Raw genomic sequence first — 24,735 nt, forward strand, 5'->3', positions numbered from 1 at the left:
TGGTTTCACTCATGTGACATCCAGCCCTCTGCATCCACAATCGAACGGGAAGGCTGAAAAGGGTGTCCACATCGCAAAGCGGCTCCTGTGCAAGGCGGCTGATGCCGGATCGGACTTTAACCTTGCCTTGCTGGCCTATCGATCGGCCCCGTTATCCACGGGCCTCTCGCCAGCGCAGCTACTAATGGGTCGCTCCCTCAGGACGACGGTACCTTCCGTCCTGGCACCGACAACAGACCATGAGGCGGTTCTTCGGGACATGCAACTGCAGCGTGATCGCCAGAAAGGTCGGTACGACACACGAGCGACGGACCTGCCCCCCCTGTCCTCCGGAGACAAAGTACGCGTCCATCAACCGTATGGTGGCTGGTCAGCACCGGCCGAAGTCCTCCGACAAGTGGCTCCCCGCTCGTTCCTGGTTCGCATGCCGGATGGTTCCGTGCGTCGCCGCAATCGGCGCGCCCTTCGCCGACTTCCACGTTCACAGCCACACAACACGCCAGATCCTCAACAGGCTTCCGAGGATGACTTTGTGGAGCTGCCGCACATCACGCCCTTTCCATCGCCACCCATGGCCATGCCTGCACAGCAGCCGGTGGTTCTTGATCCACCCTTAAGGCGGTCAACCCGAATTCGTCGCAAACCCATTAGAATGGACTTATAATACAGTTCATATGTTTAATAAGTTGGACAATTTTACATGATAACCTGTTGTTGTTTATCGTTCCAGATGTCGTCTGACTGGACAACTGTTCAAAATTTTTTTTCTTCTTCTCTCGTTCGCATTTCTGTTATGTTATGGTACAACTGGATTCATGTGACGCACTCGACATCGCCCCATGTACATAGTTCCGTCATAGACACATGCTGCACACGACACACACACACTCTTAGATGCACTCACGTCACGATCATATTTATTACCACGTAGGCACATATCTTTGTAAAAAGGGGGGATGTCATGATATTCAAACACACACATCATGATGGACACACTAACAGGCAAATCAGAGTACACAACACCACAACCAATCACAGACAAGAACACCAACCACATAAAAAGCACGAGCACGACACCTGGAGGTCAGTAGGTCTGGGGAGAAGGAAGCATGAAAGAGCTGTTGAAACACCACAAGCAGGGAGCCCCCCACGTGCAGAGTGCAAAGACCAAGTTGTAAATAGTGAGTTTAAATAAACAAGTGTTGTACCATATGCAACTGTGTTGGCTCTTCTGTGTGTTAGAACACCCAACACCACAGACAGGTACAGCACGGGGTTAGATACAGAGTAAAGCTCCCTCTACACTGTCCCCATCAAACACTCCCAGGACAGGTACAGCACGGGGTTAGATACAGAGTGAAGCTCCCTCTACACTGTCCCCATCAAACACTCCCAGGACAGGTACAGCACGGGGTTAGATACAGAGTAAAGCTCCCTCTACACTGTCCCCATCAAACACTCCCAGGACAGGTACAGCACGGGGTTAGATACAGAGTAAAGCTCCCTCTACACTGTCCCCATCAAACACTCCCAGGACAGGTACAGCACGGGGTTAGATACAGAGTAAAGCTCCCTCTACACTGTCCCCATCAAACACTCCCAGGACAGGTACAGCACGGGGTTAGATACAGAGTAAAGCTCCCTCTACACTGTCCCCGTCAAACACTCCCAGGACAGGTACAGCACGGGGTTAGATACAGAGTGAAGCTCCCTCTACACTGTCCCCATCAAACACTCCCAAGACAGGTACAGCACGGGGTTAGATACAGAGTAAAGCTCCCTCTACACTGTCCCCATCAAACACTCCCAGGACAGGTACAGCACGGGGTTAGATACAGAGTAAAGCTCCCTCTACACTGTCCCCATCAAACACTCCCAGGACAGGTACAGCACGGGGTTAGATACAGAGTAAAGCTCCCTCTACACTGTCCCCATCAAACACTCCCAGGACAGGTACAGCACGGGGTTAGATACAGAGTAAAGCTCCCTCTACACTGTCCCCATCAAACACTCCCAGGACAGGTACAGCACGGGGTTAGATACAGCTTTGTTCTGTGTTTGGAACTCTCTCCAAAGGGACGATGGGGACACTCCATGTGATCAGTCTGGGCTGAAGTGGAACTAGCATTACGAAGTGAAAGTAATGTAATGTAATGTAACAGTCAGTTCCTTAAAAACCCTCATTTCTCTACCCACCTCTCAGATCTCCGTCTCAGCTACTTCCTATCAACATTAACCACAGAGAACATTGAATCTCTCTGTATGAGAACTCTGACTGGCTTCATAGTCACACCGCGTGGAAACATAAGTGTGGAAGGAGACACACTAAACTCATCATGCACATCACGCCCGCTCTACACTTACTTTCCCCCGTCTGGGTCCTCCATTGTTTCCCATCCCTAATTGCCCCCCCTCGAACCGAGTGTCTCGTTCGGCCATTTCAGAGGGGTGCGGTTAAGAGTCGACCACATTGCTGTGTGTGTATGTGTGAGGGGGTGGGTCTGGAGTCACATGTAGGCCGGACCGGGGTAAGGACGGCAGATTTCCCCCTTTCCCCTAAAGGGGGACATTAGTGAACCAGATGGGTTTTTATTTACGGCAATCGATGATCGTCGTCACGGTCGCCGTTACCGAGACCGAGCTTTAGAATTTCAGATTTTACTAATGGAATTTAAAATCCAGCAGCTGCTGTGGTAGAGTTCGAACCTGTGTACCCCCTGAACACTAACCTGGAGGTCTCTGGATTACTGGCCCAGTGGCGTCACCTCCTCTCCTGATTTGACAGGCACGGAAATAAGTCGTATACTCGTTCCGTACGCCCGGGGGGCACTGTCTGTGTCCCTGGTTAGGAGTGCAATGTCGAGGGATGCCGCCAAGTTGCTCTCCCATCCCTCCTCCATGTACAGTCTCCGCAACATCGCAGTTGCCGTAAAAAGAAAACACTAATGTCTCCCGTTACCCTTTGGGGGGATAGTAGTGGTGAATGGATTGGTCAACTGATTATCAGCCCGTTGAACAATGTTAAGAACATTACTCCCATGGCCAACAGAGAGAGTCAGAGAGAGAGAGAGAGACAGAGAGAGAGAAAGACAGAGAGAGAGAGAGGGAAAGAGAGGCAGAGAGAGAGTGAGACAGAGAGAGAGGCAGAAAGATAAAGAGAGACAGAGAGGGAGTCAGAGAGAGAGAAACGGAGATGTTGTGTTAATCACCCTGGGGTAACACGGACCGCAACTGGGTGCAGTCGTACTGGAAAGTAGACTCCAAACGTTGATGTTGGCTCAATACGTTTTATTGAACTTCTGTAAGTGCACACAGTTCGCTGTGGGTTTGACACTCTACTAATCTAAGTGTGCTAACTATAACTAACTAGACCAGACTAGCTCTGAGCCACGTGTAGAAGGTGCTGACTGATATATACACCCTGACTGTCACTACAGTTATCACCAGTGGAAAGAGGCGGAGTGCTGATGCCTCCTGTGTTTTATAGTGGGAAACCCCCTTGTAGTGTTCTGCCTGGTGATTGGTTGTGTTCTGTCCTGTGTGTTGATTGGCTGTACTGGGTGCCTGTCACTGCCTGTCTGTATCTCATTATGTGCATGAATGCATATCATGACAAGAGAGAGAGACAGAGAGATAAAGAGAGATAGAGAGAGGGAGACAAAGACAGAAATGGAGAGTCAGAGAGAGAGAGAGAGAGAGAGAGAAAGTCAGAAAGCGAGAGACAGAGAGATAGAGAGAGAGAGACAGAGAGAGAAAGAGATGGAGATAGAGACAGAGAGAGAAAGACAGAGAGAGAGACAGAGACAGAGACGGAGAGAGGTAAAGAGAGATAGCGAGTGAGAGGGAGACAGAGAGAGACACCAAGACAGAGAGAGAGACAGAGAGTTAGAGAGAGACAGAGAGATAGAGAGAGACAGAGACAGGGAGAGTAAGACAGAGAGACAGAGAGAGTGAGAGAGACAGAGAGAGAGAGGGAAAGAGAGATAGCGAGTGAGAGGGAGAAAGAGAGAGAGACACAAAGACAGAGAGAGAGAGACAGAGGTAATGACAGAGAGTGAGAGCGAGACAGAGACATAAAGACAGAGAGAGAGAGAGACAGAGTGAGAAAGAGCGAGACAGAGGGAAAGATGGAAAGAGAAAAGAGAGAGAACGAGACAGAGAGAATTGATGAATGCAGAACAATTAGTAACATGTTTGTCTCAGTACCGTGTTTGGGATTTTAAAAGCCTGGAGGTTTCAGGAGGAGGGATAGACTGAGGGAGGTCAGGAATGTGATAATTAGGGAGCCTTGTTATGTCTCAAACCGCCTCTTTTTAATTAAGCCGATGATACCTTCTGTACAAGTCTCTTTGTAGAAACCACATTCAGCTGAGTGAGTATAATTAGCAATGGCATTTCCGGTCCTGATGCATCACCCAGTCGCTACGAGCACTCTGTTTGCCTTTTACTAATTCATGTATTTCATTGGAAAGTAATTTCCTTTGATCCCATCGAGAGGTGTTTTAATTTGCGGCACATCTCTGGCTTTGAACCTTGGCTCGAAGTGACCGCTGGAAATCTAACCTGCGTAAAAATTGTTGCGTTGGCCGCTCTGGATCCGTGGAACACACACAGGTCACCAACACTTGAAATAGTGCAACACTATTTTATTGAGTCATTAATTGTTTAACATACTCTGACTGTGGGTTAACACGGTGCTAGCTTTAACTAAAGACCTTTGCCTTGTCCTAACCAGTCGATGCACTCAGCACATGGTGAATGTCTGTGCTGCAGGCTGTAAGCTCTGTCCTACTAGGAAGCTGCAGCTCGAATGAGCGGGAACTCTGATGCCCCCTGTCTTTATAGTGCGTGTGCTCTCACTGGTGATTGGCCTCGGTGTTGTGTGTGTTGATTGGTCCCACTGTGTGTCCATCAGTGTGTGTCTGCACCATGATATACTGGTGTATATTATGACAAAAATAATTTAATTTTGCCTCAGGAATAGTTGCAAGACCTGTCCTGGGAGATGTAGAAAGCCCAGTGCAGGCAGAGCACCGCATGTTTGATTTGGCTCCACACCCAACCAGGTATCCTAACTTCGGGCCTTCTCCTGAGGCTTATCGCCAGTTCACCTTGGAGTACAGCGCAGTGGATTGGGCAAACCCAGGGTCTCAAGGAGCCCCAAGGGCCACTCCATATCAAGAATTAAGTATCGACGCCGTAGTTCAGGTTTATTGAGAGAAGAGACTTCATCGCAAAAAATCTAGGCTGACACATTTCAATGACTGGGGTGCTGTTGCGCCATCTGAGGTGCCATTTTCTTGTTAAATCAAGGCCCCGTTACTAAACCTCACCTCTTGACCCCCCCCCCCCCCGGCGATTCTCCGGCCCGCGATGGGCCGAAGTCCCGCTGCTAGAATGCCTGTCCCGCCGCCGTGGATTAAACCACCTCTCTTACCGGCGGGACAAGGCGGCGCGGGCGGGCTCCGGGGTCCTGGGGGGGGGGGGGCGCGGGGCGATCTGGCCCCGGGGGGGGGTGCCCCCACGGTGGCCTGGCCCGCGATCGGGGCCCACCGATCCGCGGGCGGGCCTGTGCCGTGGGGGCACTCTTTTCCTTCCGCCTTCGCCACGGTCTCCACCATGGCGGAGGCGGAAGAGACCCCCTCCGCTGCGCATGCGCGGGGATGCCGTGAGCGGCCGCTGACGCTCCCGCGCATGCGCCGCCCGGCAGTGTCACTTCCGCGCCAGCTGGCGGGGCACCAAAGGCCTTTCCCGCCAGCTGGCGGGGCGGAAATCAGTCCGGCGCGGGCCTAGCCCCTCAAGGTGAGGGCTCGGCCCCCCAAGATGCGGAGGATTCTGCACCTTTGGGGCGGTGCGATGCCCGACTGATTTGTGCCGCGTTTGGCGCTGGCCGGCGGACATCGCGCCGATTACGGAGAATTTCGCCCCAGGTGTGTGAGGGAATACTCTCCACTCGCCTGGGTGAGCGCGGCTCCAACAACACTCGAGAAGCTCGACACCATCCAGGACAAAGGAGGTGGGAGGGAACGGTACTCGGTGAGTTGCTCATTCAGAGGGCTGGTGCAGACACGATGGGCCCAATGGCCTCCTTCTGCAGTGTAGCGATTCTGTGACTCCTAACAAACTCCTGCTCTCATAACCTCTCAGGCACACTGCAGGCCAGGGAAGATCTGACCCAGAAACGGCCGTCCAAATAGTCAAGACAGTTTGAAATCTGCCAACACCTCTTTTTTTCTCATTCTTTTACAGGACGTGGGCGTCGCCGGCGATAGGCCCCTCCCTAATTGCCCCTTGAGAAGGTGGTGGGTGAGCTGCCACCTTGAACCCGCTGCAGCCCCGTGTAGTGTAGGTACACCCACCGTGATGTTAGGGAGGAACTTTGACCCCGGCCACAGTGAAGGAGCGGCTGATATATTTCCGAGTCGGAGCGGCTCGGAGTGGGGGGGGGGGGGGGGGGGGGGGGGGGGGGTGTTCCCCGTGCGTCTGCTGCTGCCCTCGTCCGTCTAGACGGTAGAGGTGGCGGGTTTGGAAGGTGCTGTCGAAGGAGCGAGTGTCTGCGGGGCGTCTTGTAGACGGTGCACACGGCTGCCGCTGTGCGTCGGGGGTGGAGGGAGCGAATGTTTGCGGTTGGCGTGTCGATCGAGCGGGGCTGCTTTGTCCTGGATGGTGTCGAGCTTCTCGAGTGTCGTTGGGAGCCGCGCTCATCCAGGCGAGTGGAGAGTATTCCCTCACACTCCTGACTTGTGTCTTGTCGATGGTGGACAGGCTTTGGGGGGGTCTAAGAGTTGCTTGAGAGAGAGAGAGAGATCGCGAAAGAGAGAAGAGAGAGAGGAGAGAAAGAAAGAGAGCAGAGAAGAGAGAGAGAGGCGAGAGAGAGAGAGATAGCGAGAGAGAGAGGAGAAGAGAGAGAGAAAGAGAGAGAGATGGAGCGATATAAGGACGGACTTCCGCAGCTTAGGACCCAGGGAGCTGATAACACGGCCACCAATAGTGGAGCGATAGAAATTGGGGGACACGGAAGAGGCTGGATTCGAATAAGTGCAGAACTCTCAAGGAGCTGTGGGGGCCGGCGGAGATTACACAGGAGGGCGTGGAGAGGGCATTGAGGGGTTTAAACACAAGGGCGGGAATTTTAAAATCAAGGCATTCGTTACTGGACAACAGGTCTGGAGCAAGGAAGGTCAGGGGTTAAAGGTGAATAATACGAGGTGAGAGTAAGGGTGGAAACCAGCAGAATTTCGGATGACCTCGGGAAATTTGACCACCAAAGTTTGCAAACTCAACAGATTCTTTATTTAAAAAAAAAATTTAGAGTACCCAATTATTTTTCCCAATTAAGGGGCAATTTAGCGTGGCCAATCCACCTACCCTGCACATCTTTGGGTTGTGGGGGCGAAACCCACGCAGACACGTAGAGAATGTGCAAACCCCACACACGGACAGTGACCCAGAGCCGGGATCGAACCTGGGACCTTGGCGCCGTGAGGCAACTGTGCTAACCACTGCGCCACCGTGCGGCCCTCAACTATTCTTTGTTACAGCGAGTTCGAGAAATCTGTATATTGAGTCAGATTATTACAGCGAGTTCGAGAAATCTTTATATTGAGACAGATTATTACAGCGAGTTCGATAAATTTTAATATTGAATCAGATTATTACAGCGAGTTCGAGAAATCTTTATATTGAGTCAGATTATTACAGCGAGTTCGATAAATTTTAATATTGAATCAGATTATCGCCGTGAGTTCAATAAATCGTTTTTTTTAAAAATAAGTTTAGAGTACCCAATTACTTTTTTTCCCAATTAAGGGGCAATTTAGCGCGGCCAATCCACCTACCCGGCACATCTTTGGGTTGTGGGGGCGAAACCCACGCAGACACGGGGAGAATGTGCAAACTCCACACGGACAGTGACCCCGGGGCCCGGATCGAACCCGGGACCTCGGTGCCGTGGGGCAGCAGTGCTAGCCACTGCGCCACCGTACTGCCCAATAAATCTTGATTAATATCAAAACAGATTATCACAGCGAGATTGATGAATCTTAATATTGAGTCGATCATTAGCGTGAGTTGATGAATCTTAATATTGAGTCGATCATTAGCGTGAGTTGATGAATCTTAATATTGAGTCGATCATTAGCGTGAGTTGATGAATCTTAATATTGAGTCGATCATTAGCGTGAGTTGATGAATCTTAATATTGAGTCAGATCATCGCGGTGTTTTTGGTGAATCCTGACTTTGAACCGACTCTCTGTGAGAATATTCACTTGGGTTCAGTTCTGTTGAAAGCAGACTGGTGGAGGTTTAAATATATCCGGATCACGGATCCCCTTTGTCAAGTTGGTGAACCTAGACACGAAAAAAAGAAAACACAAAACAGAATTATCATAGAATTATCATAGAATTTACAGTGCAGAAGGAGGCCATTCGGCCCATCGAGTCTGCACCGGCTCTTGGAAAGAGCACCCTACCCAAGATCAACACCTCCACCCTATCCCCATAACCCAGTAACCCCACCCAACACTAAGGGCAATTTTGGACACAAAGGGCAATTTATCACGGCCAATCCACCTAACCCGCACATCTTTGGACTGTGGGAGGAAACCGGAGCACCCGGAGGAAACCCACGCACACACGGGGAGGATGTGCAGACTCCGCACAGTGACCCAAGCCGGGAATCGAACCTGGGACCCTGAAGTTGTGAAGCAATTGTGCTAACCACCGTGCTACCGTGCTGCCCGTTGCAGTCTCGTCCACCAACGTTCCCCGAAAGCCATCCACATCCAGGCAGTCGCCCGTCCGAGGGGGGCAGGTGGCCGATTGGAGCCAGAGCCAATTGCCTCCCGTAAACAGAGGGCGGGCAGCGCGGTGCTGTTGTCGAATCACGGGTGTGGACCAGGACACCGGGGGGGGGGGTGGGGGCGGAGGGGAACAAGGCCCCCCTCCCGCCCCCCGCCCCCCCCCCCCCCGTCACCCAGAGTCTCCCCACCCCCAACTCTGCTCCCACGGATCCGCACGGGCGGAAGAGGTTAACCTCTCAACGGGAAAATGTGGCAACGACAAATTGCATTGACTTAGCGCCATCCCCCTCCTTCGCCAACCAATTGAGGCACTTCGTAGGAAAGCAAACCAGCGTCGCTGCACGGCGGCGCAGTGGGTTAGCGCCGCTCCCTCACGGCGCCAGGGACCCGGGTTCGATTCCGGCCTCGGGCGACTGTCTTGTGTGGAGGGTTGTAGCAGCTGGAGGAGGTTACAGAGATAGGGAGGGTTGTAGGGGCTGGAGGAGGTTACAGAGATAGGGAGGGTTGTAGCAGCTGGAGGAGGTTACAGAGATAGGGAGGGGTGTAGGGGCTGGAGGAGGTTACAGAGCTAGGGAGGGTTGTGGGGGCTGGAGGAGGTTACAGAGAAAGTGAGGGTTGTAGGGGCTGGAGGAGGTTACAGAGATAGGGAGGGGTGTAGGGGCTGGAGGAGGTTACAGGGATAGGGAGGCTTGTAGCAGCTGGAGGAGGTTACAGAGATAGGGAGGAGTGTAGGGGCTGGAGGAGGTTACAGAGCTAGGGAGGGTTGTGGGGGCTGGAGGAGGTTACAGAGAAAGTGAGGGTTGTAGGGGCTGGAGGAGGTTACAGAGATAGGGAGGGGTGTAGGGGCTGGAGGAGGTTACAGAGATAGGGAGGGGTGTAGGGGCTGGAGGAGGTTACAGAGATAGGGAGGGGTGTAGGGGCTGGAGGAGGTTACAGAGATAGGGAGGGTTGTAGGGACTGGAGGAGGTTACAGAGATAGGGAGGGGTGTAGGGGCTGGAGGAGGTTACAGAGATAGGGAGGGGTGTAGGGGCTAGAGGAGGTTACAGAGATAGGGAGGGTTGTAGGGACTGGAGGAGGTTACAGAGATAGGGAGGGGTGTAGGGGCTGGAGGAGGTTACAGAGATAGGGAGGGGTGTAGGGGCTGGAGGAGGTTACAGAGATAGGGAGGGTTGTAGGGGCTGGAGGAGGTTACAGAGATAGGGAGGGTTGTCGGGGCTGGAGGAGGTTACAGAGATAGGGAGGGTTGTAGGGGGCTGGAGGAGGTTACAGAGATAGGGAGGGTTGTAGGGGCTGGAGGAGGTTACAGAGATAGGGAGGGGTGTAGGGGCTGGAGGAGGTTACAGAGATAGCGAGGGTTGTAGGGGCTGGAGGAGGTTACAGAGATAGGCAGGGTTATAGGGGCTGGAGGAGGTTACAGAGATAGGGAGGGGTGTAGGGGCTGGAGGAGGTTACAGAGATAGGGAGGGTTGTAGGGGCTGGAGGAGGTTACAGAGATAGCGAGGGTTGTAGGGGCTGGAGGAGGTTACAGAGATAGGAAGGGTTATAGGGGCTGGAGGAGGTTACAGAGATAGCGAGGGTTGTAGGGGCTGGAGGAGGTTACAGAGATAGGCAGGGTTATAGGGGCTGGAGGAGGTTACAGAGATAGGGAGGGGTGTAGGGGCTGGAGGAGGTTACAGAGATAGGGAGGGTTGTAGGGGCTGGAGGAGGTTACAGAGAGAGGGAGGGTTGTAGGGGCTGGAGGAGGTTACAGAGATAGGGAGGGTTGTAGGGGCTGGAGGAGGTTACAGAGATAGGGAGGGGTGTAGGGGCTGGGGGAGGTTACAGAGATAGGGAGGGTTGTAGGGGCTGGAGGAGGTTACAGAGATAGGGAGGGTGTAGGGGCTGGAGGAGGTTACAGAGATAGGGAGGGTTGTAGGGGCTGGAGGAGGTTAGAGATAGGGAGGGCTGTAGGGACTGGAGGAGGTTACAGAGATAGGGAGGGCTGTAGGGACTGGAGGAGGTTACAGAGATAGGGAGGGTTACTGGGACTGGAGGAGGTTACAGAGATAGGGAGGGTTGTAGGGGCTGGAGGAGGTTAGAGATAGGGAGGGCTGTAGGGACTGGAGGAGGTTACAGAGATAGGGAAGGTTGTAGGGGCTGGAGGAGGTTACAGAGATAGGGAGGGTTGTAGGGGCTGGAGGAGGTGACAGAGATAGGGAGGGTTGTAGGGGCTGGAGGAGGTTACAGAGATAGGGAGGGTTGTCGGGGTGGAGGAGGTTACAGAGATAGGGAGGGTTGTTGGGGCTGGAGGAGGTTACAGAGATAGGGAGGGTTGTAGGGGCTGGAGGAGGTTACAGAGATAGGGAGGGTTGTAGGGGCTGGAGGAGGTTACAGAGATAGGGAGGGTTGTCGGGGCTGGAGGAGGTTACAGAGATAGGGAGGGTTGTAGGGGCTGGAGGAGGTGACAGAGATAGGGAGGGTTGTCGGGGCTGGAGGAGGTTACAGAGATAGGGAGGGTTGTAGGGGCTGGAGGAGGTTACAGAGATAGGGAGGGTTGTTGGGGCTGGAGGAGGTTACAGAGATAGGGAGGGTTGTAGGGGCTGGACGAGGTGACAGAGATAGGGAGGGTTGTAGGGGCTGAAGGAAGTTACAGAGATAGGGAGGGTTGTCGGGGCTGGAGGAGGTTACAGAGATAGGGAGGGTTGTCGGGGCTGGAGGAGGTGACAGAGATGAGGAGGGTTGTAGGGGCTGGAGGAGGTTACAGAGATAGGGAAGGTTGTAGGGGCTGGAGGAGGTTACAGAGATAGGGAGGGTTGTCGGGGCTGGAGGAGGTTACAGAGATAGGGAGGGTTGTCGGGCCTGGAGGAGGTTACAGTGATAGGGACGGGTGTAGGGACTGGAGGAGGTTACAGAGATAGGGAAGGTTGTAGGGGCTGGAGGAGGTTACAGAGATAGGGAGGGTTGTAGGGGCTGGAGGAGGTTACAGAGATAGGGAGGGTTGTCGGGCCTGGAGGAGGTTACAGAGATAGGGAGGGTTATGGTGTTTGGAGGAGGTTACAGAGATAGGGAGGGTTGTAGGGGCTGGAGGAGGTTACAGCGATAGGGAGGGTTGTAGGTGCTGGAGGAGGTTACAGAGATAGGGAGGATTGTAGTCGCTGGAGGAGATTACAGAGATGGGGAGGGTTGTAGGGGCTGGAGGAGGTTACAGAGATAGGGAGGATTGTTGTGGGAGCTGGAGGAGGTTAAAGAGATAGGGAGGGTTATGGGGTTTGGAGGAGGTTACAGAGATAGAGAGGGTTGTAGGGGCTGGAGGAGATTACAGAGATAGGGAAGGTTGTAGGGGCTGGAGGAGGTTACAGAGCTAGGGAGGGTTGTCGGGGCTGGAGGAGCTTACAGAGATAGGGAGGGTTATGGTGTTTGGAGGAGGTTACAGAGATAGGGAGGGTTGTAGGGGCTGGAGGAGTTTACAGAGATAGGGAGGGTTGTCGGGGCTGGAGGAGGTTACAGAGATGAGGAGCGTTGTAGGGGCTGGAGGTGGTTACAGAGATGGGGAGGGTTGTAGGGGCTGGAGGGGGTTACAGACATAGGGAGGATTGTAGTGGCTGGAGGAGGTTACAGAGATAGGGAGGATTGTAGTCGCTGGAGGAGGTTACAGAGATGGGGAGGGTTGTAGGGGCTGGAGGAGGTTACAGAGATAGGGAGGATTGTCGGGGGAGCTGGAGGAGGTTACAGAGATAGGGAGGGTTATGGGGTTTGGAGGAGGTTACAGAGATAGAGAGGGTTGTAGGCGCTGGAGGAGGTTACAGCGATAGGGAGGGTTGTGGGGGCTGGAGGAGGTTACAGAGATAGGGAAGGTTGTAGGGGCTGGAGGAGGTTACAGAGATAGGGAGGATTGTCGGGACTGGAGGAGGTTACAGAGATAGGGAGGGCTGTAGGGACTGGAGGAGGTTACAGAGATAGGGAGGGTTGTAGGGACTGGAGGAGGTTACAGAGATAGGGAGGGTTGTAGGGGCTGGAGGAGGTTACAGAGATAGGGAGGGTTGTCGGGGCTGGAGGCGGTTACAGAGATAGGGAGGGTTGTCGGGGCTGGATGAGGTTAGAGAGATAGGGAGGGTTGTCGGGGCTGGAGGAGGTTAGAGAGATAGGGAGGGTTGTAGGGGCTGGAGGAGGTTAGAGAGATAGGGAGGGTTGTCGGGGCTGGAGGAGGTTAGAGAGATAGGGAGGGTCGTAGGGGCTGGAAGAGGTTACAGTGATAGGGAGGGGTGTAGGGGGCTGGAGGAGGTTACAGAGATAGGGAGGGTAATGGGGTTTGGAGGAGGTTACAGAGATAGGGAGGGTTGTATGGGATTGGAGGAGGTTACAGAGATAGGGAGGGTTGTATGGGATTGGAGGAGGTTACAGAGATAGGGAGGGTCGTAGGGGCTGGAAGAGGTTACAGTGATAGGGAGGGGTGTAGGGGGCTGGAGGAGGTTACAGAGATAGGGAGGGTAATGGGGTTTGGAGGAGGTTACAGAGATAGGGAGGGTTGTATGGGATTGGAGGAGGTTACAGAGATAGGGAGGGTTGTATGGGATTGGAGGAGGTTACAGAGATAGGGAGGGTTGTAGGGGCTGGAGGAGGTTACAGAGATAGGGAGGGTTGTCGGGCCTGGAGGAGGTTACAGAGATAGGGAGGGTTGTCGGGGCTGGAGGTGGTTACAGAGATAGGGAGGGGGTTGTAGGGACTGGAGGAGGTTACAGAGATAGGGAGGGTTGTTGGGGCTGGATGAGGTTACAGAGATAGGGAGGGTTGTGGGGTTTGGAGGAGGTTACAGAGATAGGGAGGGTTGTCGGGGCTGGAGGAGGTTACAGAGATAGGGAGGGTTGTAGGGGCTGGAGGAGATTACAGCGATAGGGAGGGTTGTAGGGGCTGGAGGAGGTTACAGAGATAGGGAGGGTTGTTGGGGCTGGATGAGGTTACAGAGATAGGGAGGGTAGTCGGGGGCTGGAGGCGGTTACAGAGATAGGGAGGGTTGTAGGGGCTGGAGGAGGTTACAGAGATAGGGAGGGTTGTCGGGGCTGGAGGAGGTTACAGAGATAGGGAGGGTTGTCGGGGCTGGAGGAGTTTACAGAGATAGGGAGGGTTGGAGGGGCTGGAGGAGGTTACAGTGATAGGGAGGGTTGTAGGGGCTGGAGGAGGTTACAGAGATAGGGAGGGTTGTTGGGGCTGGATGAGGTTACAGAGATAGGGAGGGTTGTCGGGGCTGGAGGAGGTTACAGAGATAGGGAGGGTTGTCGGGGCTGGAGGAGGTTACAGAGATAGGGAGGGTTGTCGGGGCTGGAGGAGGTTACAGAGATAGGGAGGGTTATGGTGTTTGGAGGAGGTTACAGAGATAGGGAGGGTTGTAGGGGCTGGAGGAGGTTACAGAGATAGGGAAGGTTGTAGGGGCTGGAGGAGGTTACAGAGATAGGGAGGATTGTCGGGGCTGGAGGAGGTTACAGAGATAGGGAGGGTTATGGGGTTTGGATGAGGTTACAGAGATAGGGAGGGTTGTCGGGGCTGGAGGAGGTTACAGAGATAGGGAGGGTTGTCGGGGCTGGAGGAGGTTACAGAGATAGGGAGGGTTGTTGGGCTGGAGGAGGTTACAGAGATAGGGAGGGTTGTTGGGCTGGAGGAGGTTACAGAGATAGGGAGGGTAGTCGGGGCTGGAGGAGGTTACAGAGATAGGGAGGGTTGTTGGGCTGGAGGAGGTTACAGAGATAGGGAGGGTTGTTGGGCTGGAGGAGGTTACAGAGATAGGGAGGGTTGTCGGGGCTGGAGGAGGTTACAGAGATAGGGAGGGTTGTCGGGGCTGGAGGAGGTTACAGAGATAGGGAGGGTTGTCGGGCCTGGATGAGGTTACAGAGATAGGGAGGGTTGTCGGGGGCTGGAGGAGGTTACAGAGATCGGGAGGGTTGTCGGGCCTGGAGGAGGTTACAGAGATAGGGAGGGTTGTCGGGGCTGGAGGAGGTTACAGAGATAGGGAGGGTAGTCGGGGCTGGAGGGACTTGAGAACAAGGACGGGATTGTTTAATTCGGACTGCTGGGACACCGGGAGACAGTGTCAGTCAGCGATGCGAGGGTGACGGGTGAGTGCCGGGACAGGGCAGGGTCTCGAACGTTCCTCGCGCTAACAGGAAGAGAGTGAGGGGAATAATCAGGGGGGGGGGGGGGGGGGGGGGTCTGTGGGGTAAACCTGATGGCCACAAAGCGACGGGCCAGGGGTCCGGTCACGGATGAGTTGAGGAGAGCGGAGTAATGGACGATATTACACAGGGCGACTGATGTTGCCCACACCACTGAGGGCGTCAGGGGGCAGGAGGTTTGGCCGATCGGCGAGAAATATCCTCCCCCCCCCCCTTCCGTGCCTGCCTGGGGCACGGGTTCGGCACCTGCGCGACCTTTAACACTTCGCACTCTGACCCCGGAGCACAAAGAGCCGCAGGGGTTGGGGCGGGTGGAGGTGACCAAGCACTGCACCCGGAACACTGCGCCGGGCCAGGGACTTGCAATGAAGCACCTCCCTCCGGGAAACGATACACCAGCTCCCCCTGGTGACACAGGCGGGAAGTAGCAGCCGAGCCCAGAAGGCCTGGGGTGCAGGCGCCCACTCCCTCGATCCCTTCTGACGACCGTGACGTGGCGAAGCCGGCGTTGGGCTGGGGTGAGCACAGCAGGAAGTCTCACAACACCAGGTTCAAGCCCAACAGGTTGGTTTCGAATCACTAGCTTTCGGAGCGCTGCTCCTTCCTCAGGTGAATGGAGAGGTGGGTTCCAGAAACACATATATAGACAAAGTCCAAGACGCCAGACGATACTTTGAATGTGAGTCTTTGCAGGTAATTAAGTCTTTACAGGTCCAGACGGAGCAACTGGAGACAGGGGTAACCCCAGGTTAAAGAGGTGCGAATTGTCTCAAGCCAGGACAATTGGTAGGATTTCGCAAGCCCAGGCCAGATGCTAACGGTAAGATTCTTGGCAGTGTGGCTGAGCAGAGAGATCTCGGTGTCCATGTACATAGATCCCTGAACGTTGCCACCCAGGTTGAGAGGGTTGTTAAGAAGGCGTACGGTGTGTTAGCTTTTATTGGTAGAGGGATTGAGTTTCGGAGCCATGAGGTCATGTTGCAGCTGTACAAAACTCTGGTGCGGCCGCATTTGGAGTATCGCGTGCAATTCTGGTCGCCGCATTATAGGAAGGATGTGGAAGCATTGGAAAGGGTGCAGAGGAGATTTACCAGAATGTTGCCTGGTATGGAGGGACGGTCTTATGAGGGAAGGCTGAGGGACTTGAGGCTGTTTTCGTTGGAGAGAAGAAGGTTAAGAGGCGACTTAATTGAGGATTACAAGATGATCAGAGGATTGGATAGGGTGGGACAGTGAGAGCCTTTTTCCTCGGATGGTAATGTCTAGCACGAGGGGATATGCGCAGCATGGTAGCATTGTGGTTAGCACAATTGCTTCACAGCTCCAGGGTCCCAGGTTCGATTCCGGCTTGGGTCCCTGTTTGTGTGGAGTCTGCACATCCTCCCCGTGTCTGCGTGGGTTTCCTCCGGGTGCTCCGGTTTCCTCCCACAGTCCAAAGATGTGCAGGTTAGGTGGATTGGCCATGATAGATTGCCCTTAGTGTCCAAAATTGCCCTTGGTGTTGGGTGGGGTTACTGGGTTATGGGGATAGGGTGGAGGTGTTGACCTTGGGTGGGGTGCTCTTTCCAAGAGCCGGTGCAGACTCGATGGGCCGAATGGCCTCCTTCTGCACTGTAAATTCTATGACCTATGATAGCTTTAAATTGAGGGGAGATAGATATAGGACAGATGTCAGAGGTAGGTTATTTACTCAGAGAGTAGTAAGGGCGTGGAATGCCCTGCGTGCAACAGTAGTGGACTCGCCAACACTAAGGACATTCAAATGGGCATTGGATAGACATATGGACGATAAGGGAATGGTGTAGATGGGCTTTAGATGGTTTCACAGGTCGGCGCAACATCGAGGGCCGAAGGGCCTGTACTGCGCTGTAATGTTCTATGTTCTATGATGGTGGGGGGTGAATGTAATGCGACATGAATCCAAGGTCCCGGTTGAGGCCGCACTCATGTGTGCAAAACTTGGCTATAAGCTTCTGCTCGGCGATTCTGCGTTGTCGCGGGTCCTGAAGGCCTCCTTGGAGAACGCTTACCCGGAGATCAGGGGCTGAATGCCCTTGACCGCTAAAGTGTTCCCCGACTGGAAGGGGACATTCCTGCCTGGTGATTGCCGCGCGATGTCCGTTCATTCGTTGTCGCAGCGTCTGCATGGTCTCGCCAATGTACCACGCTTCGGGACATCCTTTCCTGCAGCGTATGAGGTGGACAACTTGGGCCGAGTTGCACGAGTATGTACCGCGTACCTGGTGGGTGGTGTTCTCACGTGTAATGGTGGTATCCATGTCGATGATCTGGCACATCTTGCAGAGATTGCCATGACAGGGTTGTGTGGTGTCGTGGACACTGTTCTGAAGACTGGGTAGTTTGCTGCAAACAATGGTTCGTTTGAGGTTGCGCGGTTGTTTGAAGGCAAGTAGTGGGGGTGTGGGGATGACCTTGGCAAGATGTTCATCGTCATCAATGACGTGTTGAAGGCTGTGAAGAAGATGACGTAGTTTCTCCGCTCCGGGGAAGTTCTGGACGACGAAGGGTGTTCTGTCGGTTGTGTCCCATATTTGTCTTCTGAGGAGGTCGGTGCGGTTTTTCGCTGTGGCGCGTTGGAACTTTTGATGATGTCAGTCGCGGAATCGACAAAAGCGAGTCGACGGACGGAGTAAGTTTGGACTTTCGGAAGGTTCTTTTGATAAAGTCCCCCACGGGAGGTGGAATAGCGAAATAAAAGCACAGGGTATGGGGTAGGGGGGGGTTCAGGATTGGCTGACAGGCAGAAAACAGAGAGTTGGAACAAACGGGTCATTCTCGCGGTGAGAGGCTGTGGCTAGTGGAGTACCCCAAGGATCAGTATTAGGGGGCCCCAGCGGTTCACAGTACACATCAACGGTTCGGACGTGGGGGACCAAATGTACTATTTCCAAGTTGAAGCAAAACTAGACCGGAATGTGCGTTGTGAGGAAGATGCAAAGCAACTACAGGCAGATAAGGACAGGCTTAGCGAGTGGGCGGGAAGAGGGCAGGTTCAACATAATGTGGAAAAATGCGATAATCCGCTTTAGTCGAAGGAGCAGATTTGTAGCGTATTTCTCAAACGGCGAGAGATTCGAAAAGTGCGGGTGTACAGAGGGACCTGGGTGTCCTTGTCTATAATTCACCGAGGGCGAACCCGCAGGTGCAGAAAGCGATTAGGACGCCTAACGGAATGTTAGCCTTTATCGCCAGTGGATTTAAGTTGCGAGGCCTGGCTTCAATTGGACAGGAGCTTGGTTAGGCCGCACCTGGAGTACTGTGAGCAGTTTTAGTCCCCTGACCCCAGGAAGGATATCACTGCCACAAAGGGAGCGCAATGACGGTTCACCAGACTTGACCCCGGGGATGACGGGACTATCTCGTGAAGAGAGATTGTTTCCTCTTGTGGGAGAACCGAGAACGAGGGGGGAGGGGGGGGGGGCGTTTAAAAATAAGTGGCGCCCCGTTTAAGACGGAGACGGGGACAAATGTTTTCTCTCGGAGGGTGGCGACTCTCCGGAACTCTCTTCCTCGAGAGGCGGCGGATGAGAACCTTTGAACATCGTTAAGGCCGAGGTGGGTAGATTCTCGATTGACAAGGGGGAGGGGGGGGGGGTGAAAGGTTATTGGGGGGGAGGGGGGGGGGGCGAATCTGAGGTCAAGGTGAGAATCAGACCGGCCGTGATCTCATTGGATGGCGGATCACGCTCGAGCGGCCTAGACCCGCTCCCCGTAGCCCAGTGAGAGCCAGGCGGAGGGGAAGGAGACACAACATTAGGTGGGGTGAGGGATGGGGGGGGGGGGGGGGCGGGAAGGAGGGGGCTGGGGGGGGGGGGGGGTGGGGAGTGGGTAGCGGACGCAGGCGTAGAAAGCAAAGACAGCGAAAAAGTCAAAACTACTCACGATTCCAACTTAAAGCCGATTTCCTTGCTGGCGTATATGCTGGACACGGGGAAGCAACCGTGCGTGGTGTAGGTCATCGAGTAGTACCCTAGGAAATAAAACATTGTTGGTGGAGTGGTTCGAATCCCGGCTCTGGGTCACTGTCCGTGTGGAGTTTGCCCATTCTCCCCCGTGTCTGCGTGGGTTTCGCCCCCACAACCCAAAGATGTGCAGAGTTAGGTGGATTGGCCGCGCTAAATTGCCCCTCAATTGGGAAAGAAAAATAATTGGGTACTCTAAATGTGTAAAGAAAAAGAATTGTAAGAACTGCAAGGGTTAATGAAGTGTCTAGAGTAGCCACTGGAGGGAGCTACAGTTCGAACTATATAAATCAGTGCTGCTAAGCCTTGTGAGAGAGTGTGTGCAGGAGCTAGCTAGAGAGAGTCAGAAGTACCGATAGTGTAAGTGAGAGCAGATCATAGTTTATATAAGTAGTTAGATTAGCTGTAGATGAGTGCAGTTTAAATGTTCTTAATGAACTGTGTGTTCATTAAGAGGACTTGTCGAATCCAAGATAGTCATAGAATCATAGAATTTACAGTGCAGAAGGAGGCCATTCGGCCCATCGAGTCTGCACCGGCCCTTGGAAAGAGCATCCTACTTAAACCCACACCTCCACCCTATTCCCGTAACCCAGTAACCCCACCCAACATTTTTTGGACGTTAAGGGCAATTTATCACGGCCAATCCACCTAACCCGCACATCTTTGGACTGTGGGAGGAAACCGGAGCACCCGGAGGAAACCCACGCAGACACGGGGGGGATGTGCAGACTCCGCACAGACAGTGACCCAAGCCGGGAATCGAAGAAAGCATAGAACGCATCCTATCGGGCTGCATCGCAGCCTGGTATGGCAACTGCTCGGCCCAGGACCGCAAGAAACTTCAGAGAGTCGTGAACACCGCCCAGTCCATCACACGAACCCCGCCTCCCATCCATTGACTCCATCTACACCTCCCGCTGCCTGGGGAAAGCGGGCAGCATAATCAAAGACCCCTCCCACCCGGCTTACTCACTCTTCCAACTTCTTCCATCGGGCGGGAGATACAGAAGTCTGAGAACACGCACGAACAGACTCATAAACAGCTTCTTACCCGCTGTTACCAGACTCCTAAACGACCTTCTTATGGACTGACCTCATTAACACTACACCCTGTATGCTTCATCCGATGCCAGTGCTTATGTATTTACATTGTGTACCTTGTGTTGCCCTATTATGTATTTTCATTTCTTCCCATGTACTTAATGATCTGTTGAGCTGCTCACTGAAAAATACTTTTCACTGGACCTCGGTACACGTGACAATAAACAAAAAATCCAACCAGCCAATATCTGCCCTATCAGTCTGCTCTCCATCTTCAGCAGAGTGATGGAAGGAGTCGCCAACAGTGTTATCAAGCAGCACTTACTCAGCAATAACCTGCTCCCGGACGCTCAGTTTGGGTTCCGCCAGGGTCACTCAGCTCCTGACCTCATTCCAGCCTTGGTTCAAACATGGACAAAAGAGCTGAATGCCAGAGGTGAGGCGAGAGTGACTGCCCTCGACATCGAGGCAGCGTTTGGCCGAGTGTGACATCACGGAGCCCGAGCTACACTGGAGTCAGTGGGAATCAGGGGGAAACTCTCCGCTGGTTGGAGTCAGACCCGGCACAAAGGAAGATGGTTGTGGCGGTTGAAGGTCAATCATCTCAGCTCCAGGACGTCACTGCGGGAGTTTCCTCGGGGTCGTGTCCTAGGCCCCAACCATCTTCAGCTGCTTCATCAATGACCTTCCCTCCATCACAAGGTCAGAAGTGGGGATGTTTGCGGACGACTGCACAATGTTCAGCACCATTCGCGGCTCCTCAGATACTGAATCAGTCCCTGTCCAAATGCAGCAAGACCCGGACAATATCCAGGCTCGGGGCTGACAAGGGGCAAGTTACATTCACACCACACAAGTGCCCGGCAATGACCATCTCCTACAAGAGAGGATCTAACCATCGCCCCTTGACATTCCCATCGCTGAATCCCCCACAATCAACATCCTGGGGGTTACCATTGATCAGACACTGAACTGGGCCCAGCCACATTAATACTGTGGCTACCAGAGCAGGTCAGAGGCTGGGAATCCTGCGGAGAGTAACTCATCTCCTGACTCCCCCCAAAGCCTGTCCACCATCTACAAGGCACAAGTCAGGAGTGTGAGGGAATACTCTCCACTCGCCTGGATGAGCGCGGCTCCCAACGACACTCGAGAAGCTCGACACCGTCCAGGACAAAGCAGCCCCGCTCGATCGACGCGCTAACCACAAACATTCGCTCCCTCCCCCCCCCCCCGACGCACAGCGGCGGCCGTGTGCACCGTCTACAAGACGCGCCGCAGCCACTCGCTCCTTCGACAGCACCTTCCAAACCCGCCACCTCTACCGTCTAGAAGGACGAGGGCAGCAGCAGACGCACGGGGAAACACCCCCGCCTGCAAGTCGTGTCCCCCCCCCCCCCCCCCCCCCCCCGAGCCGCTCGCCATCCCGACTCGGAAATATATCGGCCGTTCCTTCGCTGTGGCTGGGGTCAAAATCCTGGGAGCGCCCTCCCTAACAGCATGGTGGGTGTACCTACACCGTACGGGATTGCAGCGGGGTCAAGATGGCGGCTCACCCGCCACCTTCACGAGGGGCAATTAGAGATGGGCGATCAATGCTCTGTCTTAGCCAGCGACACCCATTCCTCATGGGGGAAGGGAAAGTCAGCCAATGGAACAATCAAACTCATTCTGTGTGACACAGGGACAAGAGGAGTCCATTCTGCCCCTCCAGCCACTGAGCGAAATCACGGCCTAGCCCCCGATCTCCGATTTCAAACCACCGATGAAACAAAGGTAGGAAACTCCGGCCTTCCCCCAGCTGCGTGCTTCTCGGCAGTGGGAGGCGTCACTCACACACAGTCGGCGCAGAGACTGGATGAGGCACTGGAGGGGGCGGTCAGTGAATGTTTATTCCAATCTGAGAGAGAGGGAGAGAGAGAGAGAGAGAGAGAGCGAGAGCGGGAGGAGGAAGGTGGGGGAAGCGGGTCGGGAACGTAGAATAAATAGGGGTCCAGCCCCATGCTTACCAGAGCCAAATGCACCCATCCAGACGTCGACCAGCAGTCTATCTCCGGGGTCCAAGGAGTCACCAAAATATATCTGACCGACAAATGTTGCATTCTTGGGAATTGCGAACGACCGGAACGGATCATGGAGCGGGTACTTCACACAGCTCCCGTTCTTAGGGTAGAACTGGTAAATCACAGCCTGAAACAGAGGTGAAGGCAGAACTTTACTCTGTATCTAACCCCGTCCTGTACCTGTCCTGGGAGTGTTTGATGGGGACAGTGTAGAGGGAGCTTTACTCTGTATCTAACCCCGTGCTGTACCTGTCCTGGGAGTGTTTGATGGGGGCAGTGTAGAGGGAGCGTTACTCTGTATCTAACCCTGTGCTGTACCTGTCCTGGGAGTGTTTGATGGGACAGTGTAGAGGGAGCTTTACTCTGTATCTAACCACGTGCTGTACCTGTCCTGGGAGTGTTTGATGGGGGCAGTGTAGAGGGAGCTTTACTCTGTATCTAACCACGTGCTGTACCTGTCCTGGGAGTGTTTGATGGGACAGTGTAGAGGGAGCTGTACTCTGTATCTAACCCCGTGCTGTACCTGTCCTGGGAGTGTTTGATGGGGACAGTGTAGAGGGAGCTTTACTCTGTATCTAACCCCGTGCGGTACCTGTCCTGGGAGTGTTTGATGGGGACAGTGTAGAGGGAGCTTTACTCTGTATCTAACCCCGTGCTGTACCTGTCCTGGGAGTGTTTGATGGGGACAGTGTAGAGGGAGCTTTACTCTGTATCTAACCCCGTGCTGTACCTGCCCTGGGAGTGTTTGATGGGGACAGTGTAGAGGGAGTTTTACTCTGTATCTAACCCCGTGCTGTACCTGTCCTGGGAGTGTTTGAAGGGGACAGTGTAGAGGAAGCTTTACTCTGTATCTAACCCCATGCTGTACCTGTCCTGGGAGTGTTTGATGGGGACAGTGCAGAGGGAGCTTTACTCTGTATCTAACCCCGTGCTGTACCTGTCCTGGGAGTGTTTGATGGGGGACAGTGTAGAGGGGTATTACTCTGTATCTAACCCCGTGCTGTGCCTGTCCTGGGAGTGTTTGATGGGGACAGTGTAGAGGGAGCTTTACTCTGTATCTAACCCCCTGCTGTGCCTGTCCTGGGAGTGTTTGATGGGGACAGTGTAGAGGGAGCTTTACTCTGTATCTAACCCCATGCTGTACCTGTCCAGGGAGTGTTTGATGGGGACAATGTTGAGGGAGCTTTACTCTGTATCTATCCCCGTGCTGTACCTGACCTGGGAGTGTGTGAATGGGGACAGTGTAGAGGGAGCTTTACTCTGTATCTAACCCCGCGCTGTACCTGTCCTGGGAGTGTTTGATGGGGACAGTGTAGAGGGAGCTTTACTCTGTATCTAACCCCATGCTGTACCTGTCCAGGGAGTGTTTGATGGGGACAATGTCGAGGGAGCTTTACTCTGTATCTATCCCCGTGCTGTACCTGCCCTGGATGTGTGTGATGGGGGACAGTGTAGAGGGAGCTTTACTCTGTATCTAACCCCGCGCTGTACCTGTCCCAGGAGTGTTTGATGGGGACAGTGTAGAGGGAGCTTTACTCTGTATCTAACCCCGTGCTGTACCTGTCCTGGGAGTGTTTGATGGGGACAGTGTAGAGGGAGCTTTACTCTGTATCTAACCCCGTGCTGTACCTGTCCTGGGTGTGTTTGATGGGACAGTGTAGAGGGAGCTTTACTCTGTATCTAACCCCGTGGTGTACCTGTCCTGGGAGTGTTTGATGGGGACAGTGTAGAGGGAGCTTTACTCTGTATCTAACCCCGTGCTGTACCTGTCCTGGGAGTGTTTGATGGGACAGTGTAGAGGGAGCTTTACTCTGTATCTAACCCCGTGCTGTACCTGTCCTGGGAGTGTTTGATGGGGACAGTGTAGAGGGAGCTTTACTCTGTATCTAACCCCGTGCTGTACCTGTCCTGGGAGTGTTTGATGGGACAGTGTAGAGGGAGCTTTACTCTGTATCTAACCCCGTGCTGTACCTGTCCTGGGAGTGTTTGATGGGGACAGTGTAGAGGGAGCTTTACTCTGTATCTAACCCCATGCTGTACCTGTCCTGGGAGTGTTTGATGGGGACAGTGTAGAGGGAGCTTTACTCTGTATCTAACCCCGTGCTGTACCTGTCCTGGTAGTGTTTGATGGGGACAGTGTAGAGGGAGCTTTACTCTGTATTTAACCCTGTGCTGTACCTGTCCTGGGAGTGCTTGATGGGACAGTGTAGAGGGAGCTTTACTCTGTATCTAACCCCGTGCTGTACATGTCCTGGGAGTGTTTGATGGGGACAGTGTAGAGGGAGCTTTTCTCTGTACCTAACCCCATGCTGTACCTGTCCTGGGAGTGTTTGATGGGGACAGTGTAGAGGGAGCTTTACTCTGTATCTAACCCCGCGCTGTACTTGTCCTGGGAGTGTTTGATGGGGACAGTGTCGAGGGAGCTTTACTCTGTATCTAACCCCGTGCTGTACCTGTCCTGGGAGTGTTTGATGGGGACAGTGTAGAGAGAGCTTTACTCTGTATCTAACCCCGTGCTGTCCCTGTCCAGGGAGTGTTTGGTGGGGACAGTGTCGAGGGAGCTTTACTCTGTATCTAACCCCATGCTGTACCTGTCCTGGGAGTGTTTGATGAGGACAGTGTAGAGGGAGCTTTACTCTGTATCTAACCCCGTGCTGTACCTGTCCTGGGAGTGTTTGATGGGGACAGTGTAGAGGGA

The 24,735-nt window shown here is 53.8% G+C and overlaps 1 protein-coding gene across 2 annotated transcripts in view; it reads right to left on the reverse strand.

Moving 5' to 3' along the window:
- Positions 1-7,572: 7,572 nt before the first annotated feature.
- LOC140399932 (ependymin-1-like) overlaps positions 7,573-24,735 on the reverse strand; it is a 40,923-nt gene continuing 23,760 nt past the window's right edge. For both annotated transcript variants that reach the window (XM_072489417.1, XM_072489416.1), the window contains exons 5-7: positions 21,984-22,164; positions 18,851-18,938; positions 7,573-8,351 (exon numbers count right to left, since the gene is read on the reverse strand). In XM_072489417.1, the coding sequence (XP_072345518.1) occupies positions 8,276-8,351; positions 18,851-18,938; positions 21,984-22,164 (345 nt within the window). In that variant the 3' untranslated portion in view covers positions 7,573-8,275. The remainder of the gene's footprint in view (positions 8,352-18,850; positions 18,939-21,983; positions 22,165-24,735) is intronic.

This window comes from Scyliorhinus torazame, chromosome 24, assembly GCF_047496885.1.
Source record: "Scyliorhinus torazame isolate Kashiwa2021f chromosome 24, sScyTor2.1, whole genome shotgun sequence".
Taxonomy (NCBI): Eukaryota; Metazoa; Chordata; class Chondrichthyes; order Carcharhiniformes; family Scyliorhinidae; genus Scyliorhinus; species Scyliorhinus torazame.